At 44.7% G+C, this 23,528-nt stretch overlaps 1 protein-coding gene across 1 annotated transcript in view; it reads left to right on the top strand.

Annotated features, from left to right (window-relative positions):
• Window positions 1-23,528, top strand: part of LOC124256664 (lactase-phlorizin hydrolase-like) — a 101,994-nt gene that overhangs the window by 62,648 nt on the left and 15,818 nt on the right. The window contains exons 27-40 of the mRNA XM_046690639.1: window positions 6-154; window positions 463-801; window positions 1,086-1,216; window positions 1,484-1,744; window positions 2,288-2,447; window positions 2,715-2,960; window positions 5,283-5,415; window positions 9,975-10,159; window positions 10,698-11,027; window positions 16,943-17,061; window positions 18,086-18,343; window positions 19,018-19,204; window positions 20,969-21,211; window positions 23,200-23,338. Coding sequence (XP_046546595.1) covers window positions 6-154; window positions 463-801; window positions 1,086-1,216; window positions 1,484-1,744; window positions 2,288-2,447; window positions 2,715-2,960; window positions 5,283-5,415; window positions 9,975-10,159; window positions 10,698-11,027; window positions 16,943-17,061; window positions 18,086-18,343; window positions 19,018-19,204; window positions 20,969-21,211; window positions 23,200-23,338 — 2,880 coding nt within the window. The remainder of the gene's footprint in view (window positions 1-5; window positions 155-462; window positions 802-1,085; window positions 1,217-1,483; window positions 1,745-2,287; window positions 2,448-2,714; window positions 2,961-5,282; window positions 5,416-9,974; window positions 10,160-10,697; window positions 11,028-16,942; window positions 17,062-18,085; window positions 18,344-19,017; window positions 19,205-20,968; window positions 21,212-23,199; window positions 23,339-23,528) is intronic.

Genomic DNA, 23,528 nt, shown 5'->3' with positions numbered 1-23,528 from the left:
TTCAGAGATGCTGTGAGAAATGCCTTAAAATGGTTGCACGGTGAATACCGCGTTCCAGTACATGTGGCCGGAAGTTACGTCACTCACAATGCTACGCTTAAAGATGCCCACCGTATTAATTACTTCAAATGGCACATTGATCAAGTTTTGAAAGGTAATTAGCATTTCTCTGTAATCTACCGACAGGCGGTGGTGGTGAAATCAAATGTACACAAAAGTAAACAGATTTGATAGCTATAAGCTGACGCGTAGAGTTGTTAATGTACCGTTGTAAGAGCGTATATTTAAGGTAATGGCAGAAAATACATTGAACAACGAAGTGGCTTGACGATAGTTCAAATGGCCAGCAGATATGCGTTATATTAAATGTCAGACTTCAGTCTTTGCTGATTTAACTTCATCTTGTACAACTGCTCTAATACGACAATGGCCTTAACGACACCATCTTGAATACTCTTGCAGCAATTAACTGGGACAGTTGCAACATCAACGGATATATCTCTAGACCATTGCTGGATGGCTTTGAGTGGTCTGAAGGTTACCGTTCCAGAGGAGGACTGTTCTCGGTGGACTTCTCAGATCCTGGAAGACCACGTACACCACGTGCTTCTTCCCGCCATTTCTCCCAGATAGTGCGAGACAACGGGATCCAGCCCGGGTATAGTGGTCTGGGAGGCGTGGCGTCGGGGTTCGTGCCGTATGAGGATGACACAGAGATATATTTTGACCAGTTTCCTGACGACTTTGTGTGGGCTGCTGCCACCTCCTCGTATCAGATCGAAGGGGCGTGGAATGTAGATGGTAGGTGTGACGATATATGTATGATAAATGAATTAGTAGGAGTGGGAGAGCTGCCTTGTCGAACCCACTAAGACTTTTTTTCTGTGGTGACTTCCCAACCCTGCAGCCTGGTGTGAAAGGGGAGCTGTGTTCCTGACCCGGGTACTCTCCCAGTGTCAACCCGTCGAGTAATGACTCTTGTTTCATTTGTATCGGTGTTTGACAGAATTATTCACTATTTCACACATGACAGAGAAATCAAGCACCTCTATATCTAGGTTTACCTGTGTTGTCACTGGTTACAGGTAAGGGAGAGAGTATTTGGGACCGTCTCGTGCACGCACCTGGCAACGTCTTCAACAACGATACCGGCGACATCGCCTGCGACAGCTACAACAAATACAGGGAGGATGTGAAAATCCTGAAGAATCTGCATGTATGTTGACCTGACAATAATACGGCTAGCTACTTCTTCGTGTGTTTGTAACGATGTATCCTCTTCTTCCTCAAGTGAGTTCTATTGATACCAACTTGGTGTCCAGGACCCCGATCCACACACTGCTCCTGCCACTACGACTACCGCAACTCCATGGCGTGAATGTGTACGACAGGGGTAGACCTCTAGGCCTGTTGTGTTCTGACATTAGTTGTTGAGGACACACGTCAACATTGTTCATCAGTTGCCTGATTCTGATGTTTGTAGGTGACCGACTACCGGTTCTCCATTGCCTGGACTCGCCTGATTCCCACGGGGAGGATAGCTGACGGTGTCAACACCGCGGGCATCAACTACTACCACAATCTGATTGATGAACTTCTTAGAAGCGGGATTCGACCCATGGTCACTCTGTACCATTGGGATCTGCCTCAAGGCCTCGAGGACAGAGGTGGATGGTTAAACGAGTCGATTGTGGACGACTTCCTGGATTATGCCAATCTGACCTTCTCTGAATATGGTGGCAAGGTAAAGATGAAGTGAATGAGTGAGTGAGTGAGTGACTGAGTGTGTGAGCGAGCTCAGATTCCACATACTGTGACTTCACGGCGTGATGACGTAATGTGGTATTAGTATCAGGTTATGCCACTCACAGTAACAGGTGAGTTTTTCTAGGTTCTGTCTGGAGTTCGAGCCTGGGTGTAGCTGAACCTGAAAGTTGTGAGACCTAACTCTGTCTTAGAAGTGAAGTCATGATCTGAGGCGGTTTTCAGTCTTCGGAACATTTCGTACATATATGACGGTGTTTTGTTCAAGGTACAGGTGAAACATTTCCCCAATTATCCAAAAGAGAGGCCCTTACTTTAGTAAGGTGCACAACGGGGAAGTTGACGTAAGGTGTTGCTGTTCAGAAACAAAAACCAATAAAATTGAAGCCGTTTGATGAAATGTATTTATCTTAAATTTATGACTAAGGTACATTCATTATTTGTTTCCTGACGTAGCTAGTTACATGTGTGTTATGACGCATGATATACAACCCTGATGTGTGGCTGTATCTGATGGTGACAGGTGCAGTTCTGGATCACATTCAACGAGCCGCCAATCATCTCCATCCTCGGGTACGGGGAGGGGGCGTTTGCCCCCCAAAAAGAGGGACTTGACCCAGAACCCCTACATCGTAGCCAGGCATCTCATCCTGGCACACGCCAAAACCTACCATCTCTACAATAACACCTACAAAGACTCACAAGAGGGTTCGTTCGTTCGTTCGCTCACTCGATCAAATCATTAAGTCATTGTAATTGTTATATTGTCTTACGCTGCACTCAGGTCTAAGCAAGACAAACAAGAAGTGCTCAAATACTGTTTAACCAAATCCTATTTCATTCAACCTTACTCAAATATATATGAGTGAGTGAATATAGTTCAACCCGCTTTGCTCTAACCTGAGTGAGGCGAAAAACAAAGCTGATCTATTAATGTTTCTGGACAACAGGCATCATTGGTATAACTGTGAACTACGGCTGGGCCGAGCCGAGAGACCCCCTGGACTTGGCGGACATCAATGCAGCTGAGAGGTCTATCGAGTTCTACGGGGGCATCTACGGCCACCCCATCTACATCGACGGCGACTTTCCTCCTGTTGTCAAGCAGCAGGTGGCTGTTAAGAACAAGGCAGCCAACTGGACCAGCTCCCCACGTCTGCCGCCCTTCTCACAGGAGGAGAAGACACTGATCAAAGGTTAGTGTAGGTCTAGGCAGCCAACTGGACCAGGTCCCCACGTCTGCCGCCCTTCTCACAGGAGGAGAAGACACTGATCAAAGGTTAGTGTAGGTCTAGGCAGCCAACTGGACCAGATCCCCACGTCTGCCGCCCTTCTCACAGGAGGAGAAGACACTTATCAAAGGTTAGTGTAGGTCTAGGCAGCCAACTGGACCAGGTCCCCACGTCTGCCGCCCTTCTCACAGGAGGAGAAGACACTTATCAAAGGTTAGTGTAGGTCTAGGCAGCCAACTGGACCAGGTCCCCACGTCTGCCGCCCTTCTCACAGGAGGAGAAGACACTGATCAAAGGTTAGTGTAGGTCTCAGCCGCCAACTGGACCAGATCCCCACGTCTGCCGCCCTTCTCACAGGAGGAGAAGACACTGATCAAAGGTTAGTGTAGGTCTAGGCAGCCATCTGGACCAGATCCCCACGTCTGCCGCCCTTCTCACAGGAGGAGAAGACACTTATCAAAGGTTAGTGTAGGTCTAGGCAGCCAACTGGACCAGCTCCCCACGTCTGCCGCCCTACTCACAGGAGGAGAAGACACTTATCAAAGGTTAGTGTAGGTCTAGGCAGCCAACTGGACCAGACCCCACCAGCTTCTCACGTCTTATCAAAGCTAGGCAGCCCTGGACCAGATCCCCACGTCTGCACAGGAGGAGAAGACACTTATCAAAGGTTAGTGTAGGTCTAGGCAGCCAACTGGACCAGATCCCCACGTCTGCCGCCCTTCTCACAGGAGGAGAAGACACTTATCAAAGGTTAGTGTAGGTCTAGGCAGCCAACTGGACCAGATCCCCACGTCTGCCGTCCTTCTCACAGGAGAAGAAGACACTGATCAAAGGTTAGTGTAGGTCTAGGCAGCCAACTGGACCAGATCCCCACGTCTGCCGCCCTTCTCACAGGAGGAGAAGACACTGATCAAAGGTTAGTGTAGGTCTAAGCAGCCAACTGGACCAGGTCCCCACGTCTGCCGCCCTTCTCACAGGAGGAGAAGACACTTATCAAAGGTTAGTGTAGGTCTAGGCAGCCAACTGGACCAGATCCCCACGTCTGCCGCCCTTCTCACAGGAGGAGAAGACACTTATCAAAGGTTAGTGTAGGTCTAGGCAGCCAACTGGACCAGGTCCCCACGTCTGCCGCCCTTCTCACAGGAGGAGAAGACACTTATCAAAGGTTAGTGTAGGTCTAGGCAGCCAACTGGACCAGATCCCCACGTCTGCCGCCCTTCTCACAGGAGGAGAAGACACTGATCAAAGGTTAGTGTAGGTCTAAGCAGCCAACTGGACCAGGTCCCCACGTCTGCCGCCCTTCTCACAGGAGGAGAAGACACTGATCAAAGGTTAGTGTAGGTCTAAGCAGCCAACTGGACCAGATCCCCACGTCTGCCGCCCTTCTCACAGGAGGAGAAGACACTGATCAAAGGTTAGTGTAGGTCTAAGCATCCAACTGGACCAGGTCCCCACCTCTGCCGCCCTTCTCACAGGAGGAGAAGACACTGATCAAAGGTTAGTGTAGGTCTAAGCAGCCAACTGGACCAGCTCCCCACGTCTGCCACCCTTCTCACAGGAGGAGAAGACACTGATCAAAGGTTAGTGTAGGTCTAGGCAGCAAACTGGACCAGATCCCCACGTCTGCCGCCCTTCTCACAGGAGGAGAAGACACTTATCAAAGGTTAGTGTAGGTCTAGGCAGCCAACTGGACCAGGTCCCCACGTCTGCCGCCCTTCTCACAGGAGGAGAAGACACTTATCAAAGGTTAGTGTAGGTCTAAGCAGCGAACTGGACCAGGTCCCCACGTCTGCCGCCCTTCTCACAGGAGGAGAAGACACTTATCAAAGGTTAGTGTAGGTCTAGGCAGCCAACTGGACCAGGTCCCCACGTCTGCCGCCCTTCTCACAGGAGGAGAAGACACTTATCAAAGGTTAGTGTAGGTCTAAGCAGCGAACTGGACCAGCTCCCCACGTCTGCCGCCCTTCTCACAGGAGGATAAGACACTGATCAAAGGTTAGTGTAGGTCTAAGCAGCAAACTGGACCAACCCCCCACGTCTGCCGCCCTTTTCACAGGAGGAGAAGACACTGTCTTATCAAAGGTTAGTGTAGGTCTAAGCAGCCAATTGGACCAACCCCCCACGTCTGCCGCCATTGTATTGAATGATGGAAATCTGTTAGAAATGTGATCTTCCAAAAGTGTACGTTGAATTTCACAATAACGTAACTACATGAAAACTGCTTCAAAAAGAAGCCAAGCTAACGCTTCAAGTTTAAGATCGATTTGAACACGTGTTTTATTGCAGGGACCTTCGACTTCCTGGGCCTGAACTTCTATACGGCCGCGATACTGTACAACAACGTGCAGAACGTCAGCGATCCTCCCAACATCTACAACGACCAAGACAACGGTGCATACGCGGACCCCAGCTGGCTTGGGTGAGAACCGTGCAGATAGAGAATGTATTTGGTTATGAGCTTGTTCGGCTCCATCAGGGGCGCCATAAGAGCAGCGTTCCCATGGTAACTGAAACTAAGTAAATGTGGTGATAAGTTGCCTTGACGATGAACGCCACAGATCTTCCGACATAGTGGCTGCCTCAGGGAGGGAACATGTTGTTACTAGCTGTGATCCAACTATGTCACACTGTGTCAGTGTGGTCCAAGTGTAACCGAACCTGGATCTGCAGAGGTAGTGGTTAATGGCATGCACATTGACCATAAGTGGGAGCGACGACCCACAGTCAATCAGAGCCTCCATTTTAATCATCCGATCCACGTGCTGTGGCTCTCGACAGCCATGGGAACCTGGGAACTCCTGGGCCTAGATTTTCGAAGCTCTCTTAGCGCTAAGATAGTCGTAAGTTAATGTCAATGTATGGCACTTACGACTATCGTAGCGCTAAGAGAGCTTCGAAAATCTAGGCTCTGCTAGACTACCTTAAGTCTATGTTAAAGTATGGGAGTTACGGTCACCTTAGCGCTAAGATCGCTTTGTACAACGGCACCCTGGACCTTCCCAGCCCGGACATAATCATAATCAGTTCCTGGTTCAGTTCTATATTACCTCTTGGTTCAGACTCAATTATTTACAGACCGTCGCCATGTAGCTGTAATAGTGAGGCGTCAAACTCTCTGTATTACCTATACCTTGACATTTACAAGTAATTAACATTGACTGAAAGGAATGGAGGTTGTGTCTAAGTAGATCATCTGGTGGTTTATTTCAGAAAAGTAATATAGGCCATAGGCCCAGGTTACACTTGAGAATTACAGAGTGAGAAAATATGTTATAATGAGGACTGTCTCAGTAACATAGCTTGATATATATATGCCGATAAATGTTTTAAGATGCTTGCATTTGATGATTGCAGAAGCGTATTAAATTTTTTGGATTGTTGGATATTCATAAAAGTGTAAAGGTATATACAGTCGCCGCAATACTTGATATTTATTACAAATAAGTAAGAAGTGATATTCATCTTCTATATATGGCAATTTACAGATATAACATAATCTGTCATTTCTAGCCTCACCAATATACCTGCCAGTTTCTATTCGTAGTTTATGAGACCCCGATCTAAACTGAGCAAGCGCACGTCTATGTTTAAAATAGCTAACTATGAAGATATAAGATTCAACACCGAACATAGGTTTAAACAACGTGTATCCAAATGTTTTGTGCCTTTTATTAGTGCAGAATGCCAGTCCTGTTGATACGAAACTTTGAGTCTACCAAGAAATTCATTTAAAAATAGCGTTTCACTTCGAACCATCTGTTCTTGCCAAACAAATCCAAATCCATAGACTTCTAATATATGCTTTATCCTAGATGCCCAGCTCCTGCAACCATTACTTTCCATTTGTACAAGCATGTTATAACATTTCTTTACATATCGCTCATTTGACATTTTCAATATTTTACACCAATATTTGATAGACCTGTTGATGGTATAAATATACAATGGATATCTTCCACATTCGCCTCGCACAACATGCGCTGAAACAGAGGATTAAATTCCTAGAAATCGTTTACAAGCTGCTACATGTATAACTTCTATTTCGTTAACAACATTCAGTCCCCATATTTCTGCTCCGTATAATAAAATTGGACAAACTTTGGTGTCGAAAATCTTAAAGAACAAGTGAAAAGGTAATGGCTTAAACATTGACAGTGATCTAAAAATACCAAATAAAACTTGCTTAGCCTGCAGACATACATTTTCTATGTGTTTGGTCCATACTAATGACCTACTGAATAAAATACCTAGATATTTGTACCAGGAAACACATTCTATTTGTACACCATTATAGAACCATTTTTCATACTTCGACAGTCTTCCACCTTTCTTAAAGACTATTACCTTTGTTTTTCCATATTTACTGTCAAACAATTCTCAGAACAAAATATCTTTAGGACATCAAGTCTTTTCTGTAAACCAAACACTGTATCAGAGATAAACACAACATCATCAGCAAATAAAAGAAGAAATAACTGTACAAGTTCAGGATGAAGCTGAATTCCTGGTACGCAACATGCTTCGATTTCATAAGCTAGTTCATTGATAAGAATAGAAAAAAGAAGAGGGCTTAGGATACACCCTTGTCGTAGACCCAATGGACAATCAAAACATGTTGATAAATTATTTTTTTGAATTGACACACGCTTTAACACTTGCATAGAGGGCTTGGATTGATTTAAGCATTTTGCTGCTTACTCCTCTTAGCCTTAAAATATTCCACAGTTTTGTCCTATTCACGAAGTCGAAGGCTTTGGAAAAGTCTATGAAACATGCATACACTTTACCTCTCTTTTTTGAGAGATAGCGTTCAATAATGGACTGTAGGATAAAAATGTTATCAATAGTACTGTAACCTTTTGCGAAACCCCGCTTGCGATTCAACGATTTTTCATAGCAAGAGCACCAAAATGTTAGTCTATTATTCAGAATATGTATGTACAGCTTGCTGAAGATACCTGTAATTGATATACCTCTGTAATTGTTAACTACACTAGAGTCCCTTTTTATGGATAGGTACAATAAGACCCATACACCACGATTCTGGAAAATACGTTCGATCAAACAGAACATTGAATAGCAACTGAATATAGGGAACTAAAATATCCTGTGAGGACTTAAAAAATTCTGATATGATATGATCAGGCCCAGCACTCTTGGATGATTTTAGTTCTTTAATCGCTGCACAGATCTCATCTCTTGTAATAGGAGCGTCAAGTATACTAGGGCTGTCTTGATCTATCTTCTCTTCAATATCATGATCGATAGAATGTAAATCGACATTAAATGTATCCGTATGTTGAAATATGTTTTTGAAATGTGTATACCACGAGTCCATTGTTATGTTGGGAATAGAATTCTTAGATGAAGAAAGCCTGCACATGGTGTTCCAGAACAATTTTGAGTTATTCAGATTTGTAAGTAATTTATCTTTACAGATCCGTAGTAATTTCTTTTTTTAGATCTTAAAGTACAATTGTACTTGTTTCTGGCGAGTACATACTTTCGTAGCGATGCTCCATCATTAAAATGCCTAAAACACCCCAGAAGTCTGTCTTTCTCATGTCTTAGAAATGTGCACTCTTTATCAAACCAAGGTTGTGAATTTCGTCTATTTATGCCATGTTTGCGTTTCATACACTGTGCAGCTTGACATATTGCATTTGTAAGAAATGTTACTGCGTTGTTAATATCTGAAAGAACGTTATCACAAAAGCTTTCAAGCAATCTAGATATATCAGGTGAAAGTAAATTCTCCCTGAATTGGCCGACCTTGTCCACATCCCACTTAAATCTAAACTTCGCACCCTCGCCGAGTGCATCCTGTGTTACATTACCATCCTCGCGTAGAGTGGCGTGTATGCCACGTGACTGAAACGTACATCGTACAGGTAAATGATCAGACTCAGACCTCGTAACGACATCGAATTCGTGACACAATGTGAATAAAGAACTTGAAGTGATAATAAAGTCAATGACACTTGTACCCACTGCTGAAACAAAAGTATATTCACCAACACCTGCATCTGAACCACATCTTCCATTCATGATAATGAGATTGAAGTAAATACAGAGCTGTAGCAATGAACGCCCGTATTTGTTTATCACCATGTCACGCGAATGACGTGATATATTACTGGTATCGTGTATATATGAGCAATGGTCTAAACCAACATGACTCGAAATATCATGTAGAATGTAATCCAACTCTATACCTGTTCTTGCATTAAAATCCCCACCTAGTAGTACATCTACATTGCCAAGCTCTTGAATTATGTCAAGTAATGATTCTTGTAAAATACGTATACCGCACTTAGTGGGCTTGTTGTTATACCATGGAGAACTTTCTGGGTGTATATACACACAAGCCATAAGTATATCCTTATTTGTAGAGAGCATAGCTTTGTCAAACACAATAAAAATTGCATTCTCAGTACATTTGTGTAACTTAATGAACTTCTGTATACTCCTTCTAACTAACACTAGAATGCCGCCTGATAGTCTTCCTGCATTAGATAGTTTCACTGCTGGAACACTATAACGCACATACTCAGGGAAATCATCTTCAAGAGAAGTATGATCATGCCAGGTCTCAGTGAGTCCCACAATGTCATGGTGTGCTAGGAAGGATAAGAAGACATTATCACACACCTTAGAATACAGTCCATTAATGTTCCAAAAAAGGAAACTAATACAAGATTCCATACCTGGGCGGGGCCACGCCCCTATCTGTTATCATTCTGCCCACCCTTCCTATGGGCTCGTAGTCCAGGGCGAGTTTTTGGTATCGCTCTGTCTGTCTGACTGGCTAGCAGACGATTCATCAGCGTCCTTGATGATAAGCTTGCTGTTCTTATAATAACCGAATTTGTTTTCACTTTTCAGTTTCTGTAAAGTTTCCTGTTTTCTTTGTAAGGTCGTTAGAGATCCCATACCCAATACATTTGAGTTTAAGTAATGTGTGTTGTGTTCTCACAGATCTGGGTCCGACTGGCTGAAGGTGACGCCCTTTGGGCTTCGTAAAATGCTGAACTGGTTCAAGTATCATTACAACAACGTACCGGTTTATATAACCGAAAACGGTGTGTCTGACCGGAATGGAACGCTGTATGATGAACACCGTGTTCGATTCCTCCGCCACTACATCAATGAAGTACTGAAAGGTATGATTGTCGTAGGTTGTTCAGAAGCGGAGCTCAATGAATCTCCGAAGCTAAACTCTATACAAGTTACACACTGGTACACGGAACACAGAGAAGGTTTATACAAGCTACACACTGGTACACGGAACACAGAAATGGTTGATAGATGTGTCCTTGTAGTACACGGAAATACCGAGATGGCTGATACACGTAACATAGTTGCATTTTGGAACACATTGAAGCTTGATGCACGTAACTTCACTGTATGAAATAAGCCAGAAACCCAGCCAGACATCAGGGCTGGTAACTACAAAATGTTACCAGCCCAAATGGAATTTGACCAGACCAGGCACCAAGATATGGTGAAGTTACTCAGATGTATGGGACATCATTTTTTGTACCAGACCATCTGGCTGGCTTGCTGTAAATTTGACCGTCCGTCAGAAATCTAGCCCGTCTCGGGCGGTCGGACGGGCCTTATTTCATACACTGACGTAACACGTTCCAGTCAGCCGTCATGTAAATATCATAATCGTCAAATGTCATATTCGATCTTCAGCTATCAAGCTGGACGAGTGCAACGTGAAAGGCTACACGGCGTGGTCTCTGATGGACAACTTCGAGTGGCTGACAGGTTATCGCGAGAAGTTTGGCATCCATCATGTCGACTTCTCAAACCCAGACAGACCCCGCACCCCAAAATCTTCTGCTAAATGGTACACGGGTCTAATAGATGACAACGGCTACCGGTCAGGGTACAGTCGGCCCGGGGGACAGGGCACTGCTGTGAAGACGATTGACGACTTCTACTACGGTACATTTCCTGACAACTTCATCTGGGCAGCAGCATCGTCGTCCTTCCAGATTGAAGGAGCCTTTGATGCTGACGGTGAGTAACATGTGTTATACCGTCACTAGGCGACCAGTAGTACACGTGTTATACCGTCACTAGGCGACCAGTAGTACATGTGTTATACCGTCACTAGGCAACCAGTAGTACACGTGTTATACCTTCACTAGGCGACCAGTAGTACACGTGTCAGTACGTGTAGTACAACGTGTTATACCTTCACTAGGCGACCAGTAGTACACGTGTTATACCTTCACTAGGCGACCAGTAGTACACGTGTTATACCTTCACTAGGCGACCAGTAGTACACGTGTTATACCTTCACTAGGCGACCAGTAGTACACGTGTTATACCTTCACTAGGCGACCAGTAGTACATGTGTTACACGGTGAATGTCATACCTTCACTAGGCGACCAGTAGTACACGTGTTATACCATACCTTCACTAGGCGACCAGTAGTACACGTGTTATACCTTCACACGTGTTATACCTTCACTAGGCGACCAGTAGTAGTAGTACACCAGTAGTAATGTACCTTCACTAGGCGACCAGTAGTACACGTGTTATACCTTCACTAGGCGACCAGTAGTACACGTGTTATACCTTCACTAGGCGACCAGTAGTACACGTGTTATACCTTCACTAGGCGACCAGTAGTACACGTGTTATACCTTCACTAGGCGACCAGTAGTACACGTGTTATACCTTCACTAGGCGACCAGTAGTACATGTGTTATACCTTCACTAGGCGACCAGTAGTACATGTGTTACACAGTGAATGTTATACCTTCACTAGGCGACCAGTAGTACACGTGTTATACCTTCACTAGGCGACCAGTAGTACACGTGTTATACCTTCACTAGGCGACCAGTAGTACACGTGTTACACAGTGAATGTTATACCTTCACTAGGCGACCAGTAGTACACGTTACACTAGGCGACCTTCACTAGGCGACCAGTAGTACATGTGTTATACCTTCACTAGGCGACCAGTAGTACATGTGTTACACAGTGAATGTCATACCTTCACTAGGCGACCAGTAGTACACGTGTTATACCTTCACTAGGCGACCAGTAGTACACGTGTTATACCTTCACTAGGCGACCAGTAGTACACGTGTTATACCTTCACTAGGCGACCAGTAGTACACGTGTTATACCTTCACTAGGCGACCAGTAGTACACGTGTTACACAGTGTATGTTATACCTTCACTAGGCGACCAGTAGTACACGTGTTATACCTTCACTAGGCGACCAGTAGTACACGTGTTACACAGTGAATGTCATACCTTCACTAGGCGACCAGTAGTACACGTGTTACACAGTGAATGTTATACCTTCACTAGGCGACCAGTAGTACACGTGTTACACAGTGACCAGTAGTACACGACCATACCTTCACTAGGCGACCAGTAGTACACGTGTTACACAGTAATGTTATACCTTCACTAGGCGACCAGTGGTACATGTGTCATTACACGTGTGTATACCTTCACTAGGCGACCAGTGGTACGTGTTACACAGTGAATGTATACCTTCACTAGGCGACCAGTAGTACACGTGTTACACGTGTTGTTATACCTTCACTAGGCGACCAGTAGTACGCGTGTTACACAGTGAATGTCATACCTTCACTAGGGCGACCAGTAGTACACGTGTACACACGTGTTATACCTTCACTAGGCGACCAGTAGTACGTGTTACACCAGTAGTACACGTGTCATACCTTCACTTCACCAGTAGTACACGTGTTATACCTTCACTAGTGACCAGTGGTACACGTGTTATATACCTTCACTAGGCAGGGCGACCAGTAGTACGTGTTACACAGTGAATGTCATACCTTCACTAGGCGACCAGTAGTACACGTGTTACACAGTGAATGTCATACCTTCACTAGGCGACCAGTAGTACATGTGTTACACAGTGAATGTCATACCTTCACTAGGCGACCAGTAGTACACACTGGGCGACCAGTGTGTGTTACAAGTGTTATACCTTCACTAGGCGACCAGTAGTACACGTGTTACACAGTGAATGTTATACCTTCACTAGGCGACCAGTAGTACACGTGTTACACAGTGAATGTCATACCTTCACTAGGCGACCAGTAGTACACGTGTTACACAGTGAATGTCATACCTTCACTAGGCGACCAGTAGTACACGTGTTACACAGTGAATGTCATACCTTCACTAGGCGACCAGTAGTACACGTGTTATACCTTCACTAGGCGACCAGTAGTACACGTGTTACACAGTGAATGTTATACCTTCACTAGGCGACCAGTAGTACACGTGTTACACAGTGAATGTTATACCTTCACTAGGCGACCAGTAGTACATGTGTTACACAGTGAATGTTATACCTTCACTAGGCGACCAGTAGTACACGTGTTACACAGTGAATGTAGTACGTATACCTTCACTAGGCGACCAGTAGTACACGTGTTACACAGTGAATGTCATACCTTCACTAGGCGACCAGTAGTACACGTGTTACACAGTGAATGTCATACCTTCACTAGGCGACCAGTAGTACACGTGTTACACAGTGAATGTCATACCTTCACTAGGCGACCAGTAGTACACGTGTTACACAGTGAATGTCATACCTTCACTAGGCGACCAGTAGTACACGTGTTACACAGTGAATGTCATACCTTCACTAGGCGACCAGTAGTACACGTGTTACACAGTGAATGTCATACCTTCACTAGGCGACCAGTAGTACACGTGTTACACAGTAATGTCATACCTTCACTAGGCGACCAGTAGTACACGTGTTACACAGTGAATGTCATAGTAGTCACTAGGCGACCCTTCAGTACACGTGTTACACAGTGAATGTCATACCTTCACTAGGCGACCAGTAGTACACGTGTTACACAGTGAATGTCATACCTTCACTAGGCGACCAGTAGTACACGTGTTACACAGTGAATGTCATACCTTCACTAGGCGACCAGTAGTACACGTGTTACGTGTCGACCAGTAGCTGGGTTACCAGTAGTACACCAGTAGTACACGTGTGAATGTCATACCTTCACTAGGCGACCAGTAGTACATGTTACACAGTGAATGTCATACCTTCACTAGGCGACCAGTAGTACACGTGTTACACAGTGAATGTTATACCTTCACTAGGCGACCAGTACGTGTTACACAGTGAATGTCATACCTTCACTAGGCGACCAGTAGTACACGTGTTACACAGTGAATTCATACCTTCACTAGGCGACCAGTGGTACGTGTACACAGTGAATGTCATACGACCACTAGGCGACCAGTAGTACACGTACACAGTGAATGTCATACCTTCACTAGGCGACCAGTAGTACACGTGTTACACAGTGAATGTCATACCTTCACTAGGCGACCAGTAGTACACGTGTTACACAGTGAATGTTATACCTTCACTAGGCGACCAGTAGTACACGTGTTACACAGTGAATGTTATACCTTCACTAGGCGACCAGTAGTACACGTGTTACACAGTGAATGTCATACCTTCACTAGGCGACCAGTAGTACACGTGTTACACAGTGAATGTCATACCTTCACTAGGCGACCAGTAGTACACGTGTTACCTTCACTAGTGCGATGTCATACCTTCACTAGGGCGACCAGTAGTACACGTGTTATACCTTCACTAGGCGACCAGTAGTACACGTGTTATACCTTCACTAGGCGACCAGTAGTACACGTGTTACACAGTGAATGTCATACCTTCACTAGGCGACCAGTAGTACACGTGTTACACAGTGAATGTCATACCTTCACTAGGCGACCAGTAGTACACGTGTTACACAGTGATACCTTCACCTTCACTAGGCGACCAGTAGTACACGTGTTACATACCCTTCACTGGGCGCGACCAGTAGTTACGTGTTCCTACAGTACACGTTATACCTTCACTGTGAATGTCATACCTTCACTAGGCGACCAGTAGTACACGTGTTACAGTGAACTAGAACCTTCACCAGGGTTATACCTTCACTAGTAGTAGTACGTGTTATATACCTTCACTAGGCGACCAGTAGTACACGTGTTATACCTTCACTAGGCGACCAGTAGTACACGTGTTACACAGTGTTATACCTTCACTAGGCGACCAGTAGTACACACGTGTTATACCTTCACTGAACCAGTAGTACACGTACCTTCACTAGGCGACCAGTAGTACACACAGTGTTTATACCTTCACTAGGCGACCAGTAGTACACGTGTTACACAGTGAATGTCATACACTTCACTGGGCGACCAGTAGTACACGTGTTACACAGTGAATGTCATACCTTCACTAGGCGACCAGTAGTACACGTGTTTGCACACTGGCGACCAGTGTACACGTGTTGTTATACCTTCACTGAGGCGACCAGTAGTACACGTGTTACACAGTGAATGTCATAATACACGTGTTACACAGTGAATGTCATACCTTCACTAGGCGACCAGTAGTACACGTGTTACACAGTGAATGTCATACCTTCACTAGGCGACCAGTAGTACACGTGTTACACAGTGAATGTCATACCTTCACTAGGCGACCAGTAGTACACGTGTTACACAGTGAATGTCATACCTTCACTAGGCGACCAGTAGTACACGTGTTTCCTGGATGTGAGTGTTGTTGTTTGAGGGTGAGGGTCAGCAACACGTGTTACATAGTGAATGTCATATCTTCACTAGACGACCAGTAGTACACGTGTTACACAGTGAATGTCATACCTTCACTAGGCGACCAGTAGTACACGTGTTACACAGTGAATGTGTTACGACCAGTGACATGTCATGGATGTTCACTTGAGGCGACCAGTCAGTACACGTGTTACACAGTGAATGTCATACCTTCACTAGGCGACCAGTAGTACACGTGTTACACAGTGAATGTCATACCTTCACTAGGCGACCAGTAGTACACGTGTTACACAGTGAATGTCATACCTTCACTAGGCGACCAGTAGTACACGTGTTACACAGTGAATGTCATACCTTCACTAGGCGACCAGTAGTACACGTGTTACACAGTGGATGTGAGTACACGTGTTCCTGTGTGAGTATTGTTGTTTGAGGGTGAGGGTCAGCAACATGTGTTACACAGTGAATGTCATACCTTCACTAGGCGACCAGTAGTACACGTGTTTCCTGGATGTGAGTATTGTTGTTTGATGCTGACGGTGAGTAACATGTGTTACACAGTGAATGTCATACCTTCACTAGGCGACCAGTAGTACACGTGTTACACAGTGAATGTCATACCTTCACTAGGCGACCAGTAGTACACGTGTTACACAGTGAATGTCATACCTTCACTAGGCGACCAGTAGTACACGTGTTTCCTGGATGTGAGTATTGTTGTTTGATGCTGACGGTGAGTAACATGTGTTACACAGTGAATGTCATACCTTCACTAGGCGACCAGTAGTACACGTGTTTCCTGGATGTGAGTATTGTTGTTTGAGGGTGAGGGTCAGCAACATGTGTTACACAGTGAATGTCATACCTTCACTAGGCGACCAGTAGTACACGTGTTTCCTGGATGTGAGTATTGTTGTTTGATGCTGACGGTGAGTAACATGTGTTACACAGTGAATGTCATACCTTCACTAGGCGACCAGTAGTACACGTGTTACACAGTGAATGTCATACCTTCACTAGGCGACCAGTAGTACACGTGTTACACAGTGAATGTCATACCTTCACTAGGCGACCAGTAGTACACGTGTTACCTGGATGTGAGTATTGTTGTTTGAGGGTGAGGGTCAGCAACATGTGTTACACAGTGAATGTCATACCTTCACTAGGCGACCAGCTGGTAAATATGTGTTCTGTAATGGCGCAAGGATAAATGAAAGCCTTCTCTCGTCACGTTGAGGTTGTGAAGCCGTTCTCTGATGTCCAATATGTGCCTAACTATCAATCTGAAAGACTCTTTGTATCTGTCTCCAGGTCGCGGTGAGAGCATCTGGGACAACTTCGCCCGTGTCGACAACAACGACAATGGAAGGATTGCATGCGACAGTTATCACAAATACCAAGAGGACGTCAATCTCCTAAAGAACATGGGGGTAAGTAGGCCTACAGGTATACCAAATACCAAGAGGACGTCAATCTCCTGAAGAACATGGGTCAAGTGGATCTACAAGTATCACGAATACCAAGACGACGTCAATCTCCTAAATAACATGGGGGTAAGTAGGCCTACAGTTATCACAAACACCAAGACGACGTCAATCTCCTGAAGAACGTGGGGGTAAGTAGGCCTACTGTTAACACAAATTTCCAAGACGACGTCAATCTCCTGAAGAACATGGGGTTAAGTGGATCTACAGTTATCACAAATACCAAGACGACGTCAATCTCCTAAAGAACATGGGGGTAAGTAGACCTACTGTTAACACAAATACCAAGACGACGTCAATCTTCCTAAAGAACATGGGGTTAAATGGATCTACAGTTATCACAAATACCAAGACGACGTCAATCTCCTAAATAACATGACGACGTCAATCTCCTAAATAACATGGGGGTATGTAGGCCTACAGTTATCACAAATACCAAGAGGACGTCAATCTCCTAAAGAACATGAGGGTAAGTGGATCTACAGTTATCACAAATACCAAGACGACGTCAATCTCCTAAAGAACATGGGGGTAAGTAGGCATACTGTTAACACAAATACCAAGACGACGTCAATCTCCTAAAGAACATGGGGGTAAGTTGGCCTACAGTTATCACAAACACCAAGACGACGTCAATCTCCTGAAGAACATGGGGGTAGGTCTCCAGAATGACTTTCAGCTTTGGCTTGGGGGAATATTTTGTGAAGGCGGTTGTGTTGTTTGCCAAGTATTTTTATGTTACCTAACCTAGAATTGTTTCAAATAACCCAAACGTCATCCTCCCAAAATATCCAAAGCTTGTAGGTCTGTAGACTGACACACCGATATCGCCCATGTGATCTGAAGACGTCACGTATGGCACGATACATTTAATAACTGAAAATGCCGATGCCCTACAGTACGAGAAGGGTACTGGCTCATATTTGGAGGGATTTAATTATACGTTCCCCTTTTGCTCACCTTGTTGCAGGTCAGTCACTATCGGTTTTCCATCGCCTGGTCTAGAATATTCCCTGATGGAACTCTCCGGTCCAAGAACCAAGGTGGAATCAATTACTACCACCGGCTGATTGACGCCCTGCTGGTGGCGGGTATCAAACCTATGGTAACTCTGTACCACTGGGACCTGCCACAAGCACTACAGAACTGGGGAGGCTGGACCAACCACTCCATCATCAACAACTTCAGGGACTATGCAGACGTGTGCTTTGAAGAATACGGAAGCAAGGTTTATTGTTTTGGATCATGTTCTATTCTTGTTCTTCAGAGGTTCTTAATTTCATAAACGTTTTCAGTACTCTGCAGAATATCTGCACGTGCTCATCAGGCAATTCAAAACATTTTCAGCACAATCGCTCTCGCACGACTGGATGTCGTGTCCATCACTTGATTGTCTTGATTGTCCCTACAGATGGCACCAGTCATAAACACATCCAAAGGCTTGTCAACTGCTCACCTGAAACACAGTTGGAAACGAATAGTACAGGTCAAAATAGGACCCGGAAATTGTATCAGACGTCATTTCTGTCATTAGTGTACCATTTGGAAATGTCCCTCAAATGTCATCCATATAACTTGTTGAAAGCTTTACTGGCCTTTAACATTGTCACCTTGCTCCTCAGACAACCGCTGAACATGCTTGAGTCTGTAGCTGTTGCAATATTGCTCGACATGAAGGGGAAGTTAGTGTTTGGAAAGTTGAAATCTTTGCGATGGGAAAACAGCCAGACCAGAAACTGTGTCGGGCATACATGGATTACAGCTGCCGGTAAATGAAAGCTGATGAATCCCAAGTTTATATAGATAATTATTTTGAATAGATTCATATTACAGTGAACGCCTCTAATGCCGTGATTCCAACATTAACTGTAGTAACTACTTCCATCACACCGTTGAGTGCAGGTAGATTTCTGGATCACCTTCAACGAGCCATGGGTGTTCCTTGTACTGGGACTAGGGACAGGCGACATGGCCCCGGGTCACAGGAATATCGGGGACGAGCCCTACCAGGGGGGCCACAACGTCCTGCTGGCCCATGCCGAAGCCTACCATCTGTTTGACAACAAATACAGAGCCCAGTATCCGACAGGTAAACAGACTTACCTGGTTGGATGTTTGTCGGTTAAGGGTACCCTTGTATATTTAGTGTCAACTGTCATCTGCTTCTCGGTCTGTGTATGCGAGTATATGTTTGTGTTTGGTGGTTGATGGTCGTGTGATACGGGTAATCTCCAGACTGGGGGTACACAGGTGTACAGACTTAATATTTATGTAAGCTTGGTGTGATGGGAGCTGTACCTCGAGGACACGTCGTGTTCAGACTTGCCGGGGAGTGCGTAATGCCGCTTCAGCATCTTACAAACACATATACACAACTAGAATATACATGTATTGCTATGAACGACCACACAAGGTCAATGAATGATAAAATATATTAAAACAGCATATATATTTCACAACCAAACCATTTCGTTTGGTACTTCATGTTAGTAGTGTTTGGGTTGTTGCCCAACTCCGGTACTCCTTATTATGATTCAATAATACTGGATTTTAATAAGGAGTACCAGAGTTAGGCAACAGCCCAAACACTGCTAAAGTACTGTCGGAAATAGAAAAAACTGTATTTTCTCATTTATCTCTACAATTTATGTAGTTGATATGTGCAAGTGTGAAATATCTGTTAAACTAAGTTCGGCCTTACTTCTAAGTCCAAAACGATTTATTTGGAACAGGCCATGGCTTTATGCAAATTAGTGTGCGACGATATTGTATTACAAAGGACACTTTTAAATGCCCTATTTGAAATTAGACGTAGCTTCATTATAAACGATAGCTGGCGTAAAAAATAATAACTTTCATGCTGAAACTATTAAGGATGTAGCTACCATGACGTCTCACTGTCACTATAAAAAGAAACAGGGTAGGAGGAGTCGTCTCAAAACCTGGGGTCGGGCTTGGGGATAGAGATATCAGCTAAGATAAGATATTCCTTTAGGGCAATTATACTGGGGAGGTACACGGCATGTCATAACAATTTACAAATTATATCCCGTCCTGTCGATCTTCGCGATCGGGTGGTCATGCCACCTAATACATTCAATACAATGTGTCTCTATAGTTATCAGGTATCATACTCTTTTACATATCTCAACATAAACTTCATGAAAGAAAGACACGTAAGATGTTAATCAATAAATGAGGCATAGTCATCACATGAAAAAGCACAAAATATCTTTGAGATGACCCCTTGTGCCTGTAGGCAGCAGGTGCATTTCATGCCAGGTGAGTCGACGGTCCGTCGTCATACCTGGCTGAGCGACCTAATTGCCATCTATAGGCTGATCTATTTTATTCAGCAGCTATTCGTATTTTGTCTAAGTTTTGCCCGAAATATGAGTAAACACGTATATCTGGATATTCTATTACGCATCCCACGGAATGCCCAGTTAGGCCGAAGTGATTTATCTCGACATTTGCTATTTGCAGTTGTGTAAATTTCAGGGATACAGAGAACAGCCTAAAACAGTTTTTTTTTCTATTTCCAACAGTACTTTAACACTAAGTACCAAACCAATTTCCACAGTTCGGCATTTCCAGCGGGTAACATAGAAAATGTTACTCGCTCGTAAGCCGGGTACATTGATTGACCTCAGCCAATCAGAAAACGACATTTATGTATGCAGAAAGATAATAAGTAGTGATACATTCCTGCCATCAAACTCGTCCACAGTAACTGGAACCAGAAACACAACTACCACAACACTGTTTGACAACACAATGCCATATGACAGTGTACAATCACCGTTCTCCAAGGTGAATATATTCCTGTGCATAGATTTTATCCCATCTGCAGGCCAAGTTGGTATTACCCTCAACATCGACTGGGCAGAGCCAAAAGACCCCCTCAACCCTGCACATATTGAAGCATCGGAGTGGGCATTGCATATGTTTCTTGGATGGTTTGCCAACCCCATATATGGTAATGGAGACTACCCGGATGTCATGAAGCGGAGAATTGATGCCGTCAGCGCAGCGCAGGGATTTACCCAGTCCAGGCTTCCTGCATTCACAGAAGAACAGAAAGTGTTCATCAATGGTGATTATACTTATTATATAACATAATTTTCTTATAATAATTTTAATTACTTGTCGGTGTCCGTTTCAGAAGTAGTCTTTTCCAGTCCAAGTTAGCGTCGGTTTTAGTACTGCATGTCGGCTTTAGTACTGTGTGAGGGCTTTAGAATTGCGTGTGGGCTTTAGTACTGAGTGCCGCTTTAGTACTGTGGGTGGGCTTTAGTACTGCGTGTCGGCTTTGGTACTACGTGTCCGCTTTAGTACTGCGCGTCGGCTTTATTACTGAGTGTCGGCTTTAGTACTTTGTGTCGGCTTTATTACTGTGGGTGGGCTTTAGTACTGAGTGCCGCTTTAGTACTGTGGGTGGGCTTTAGTACTGAGTGCCGCTTTAGTACTGCGCGTCGGCTGTATTACTGAGTGTCGGCTTTAGTACTGCGTGTCGGCTTTATTACTGAGTGTCGGCTTTAGTACTGCATGTCGGCTTTAGTACTGCATGTCGGCTTTAGTACTGAGTGTCGGCTTTAGTACTGCATGTCGGCTTTAGTACTGAGTGTCGGCTTCACTACTGAGTGTAGGCTTTAGTACAGTGTCGGCTTTACTACTGCATGTCGGCTTTAGTACTTCGTGTCGGCTATAGTACTGAGTGTAGGTTTTAGTACTGAGTGTCGGCTATAGAACTGAGTGTATGTTTTAGTACGTCGTGTCGGCTATTGTACTGAGTGTAGGTTTTAGTACTGATTGTTGGCTATAGTACTGAGAGTGGGTTTTAGTACTGAGTGTCGGCTTTAGTACTGAGTGTCGGCTATAGTACTGAGTGTAGGTTTTAGTACTGCGTGTCGGCTTTAGTACTGAGTGTCGGCTATAGTACTGCGTGTCGGCTATCGTGCTGAGTGTAGGTTTTAGTACTGCGTGTCGGCTATAGTACTGAGTGTAGGTTTCAGGACTGAGTGTCGGCTATAGTACTGAATGTAGGTTTTAGTACTGCGTGTCGGCTATTGTACTGATTGTAGGTTTTAGTACTGCGTGTCGGCTATAGTACTGAGTGTAGGTTTTAGTACTGTGTGTTGGCTTAAGTACTGAGTGTAGGTTTTAGTACTGAGTGTCGTCTTTAGTACTGAGTGTAGGTTTAAGTACTGTGTGTCGGCTTTAGTACTGAGTGTCGGCTATAGTACTGCGTGTCGGCTATAGTACTAAGTGTAGGTTTTAGTACTGTGTGTCGGCTATAGTACTGAGTGTAGGTTTGAGTACTGAGTGTCGGCTATAGTACTGAGTGTAGGTTTAAGTACTGCGTGTCGGCTTTAGTACTGAGTGTCGGCTATAGTACTGCGTGTTTGCTATAGTACTGAGTGTAGGTTTTAGTACTGCGTGTCGGCTATAGTACTGCGGGTCGGCTATAGTACTGAGTGTAGGTTTTAGTACTGAGTGTCGGCTATAGTACTGAGTGTAGGTTTTAGTACTGAGTGTCGGCTATAATACTGTGTGTAGATTTTAGTACTGAGTGTCGGCTATAGTACTGAGTGTATGTTTTGGTACTACGTGTCGGCTATAGTACTGAGTGTCGGCTTTATTACTGAGTGTAGGTTTTAGTACTGAGTGTAGGTTTTAGAACTGAGCGTCGCTGTAGGTGCTAGTGAGTGTCACTTTCTCCCCCTTGTTGCAGCCACGCCAAGCACAGGCCTCTGATCCAGGTATACGGCATTACGACAGAACGCCCTGATCAGTTGTAACCAACCTGTATTTCAGAATATTTTTACAACCAAACACAATGTAGGCCTGCCTCGTTTTTGAAACTCAGACAGGATGAAGATATCCCGGTTTAGTCATTCTGAATAGCACTGATGGTAACCTTTGGATAATGGTATCGGTGGTAACTGCACATCTGTGTCTCACCTGTAGATCACAGTACTGAGTGGGTATGGTTTTATGCCGCATTTAGTCATATTCCAATTAGGGACACCAGACATGGGGTGCTACAGGGATATTACTGAGTGCATGTTAATTTTCTCCAAGGCACCTGGGATTTCTTCGGTTTGAACCACTACACCACCCAGTACGTGAGCAAACAGAACGAGAGTCTAGCTGGAGAAAGTGACCCTAACTACTTCAACGACAGAGGAGTGGACACGGAGTTCGATCCACAGTGGATTAAGTAAGACACCATGGGATTCTTTGTCAGTGAGTGAGTGAGTTGGGTGTTACGCCGCTTTTAACAATATCCCAGCAATATCACGGCGGGTGACCCCAGAAATGGGCTTCATACATTGTACCCATGTGGGGAACCTAAACAGGGCATTCGGCGTTACGAGCGAACACGGGGCAACTGCCCCGATCCATTGTCA

The sequence above is a fragment of the Haliotis rubra genome, unplaced genomic scaffold, assembly GCF_003918875.1.
Source record: "Haliotis rubra isolate DU_JTF1 unplaced genomic scaffold, ASM391887v1 Scf634, whole genome shotgun sequence".
Taxonomy (NCBI): domain Eukaryota; kingdom Metazoa; phylum Mollusca; class Gastropoda; order Lepetellida; family Haliotidae; genus Haliotis; species Haliotis rubra.
This window is presented reverse-complemented; position numbering and strand designations above follow the sequence as displayed.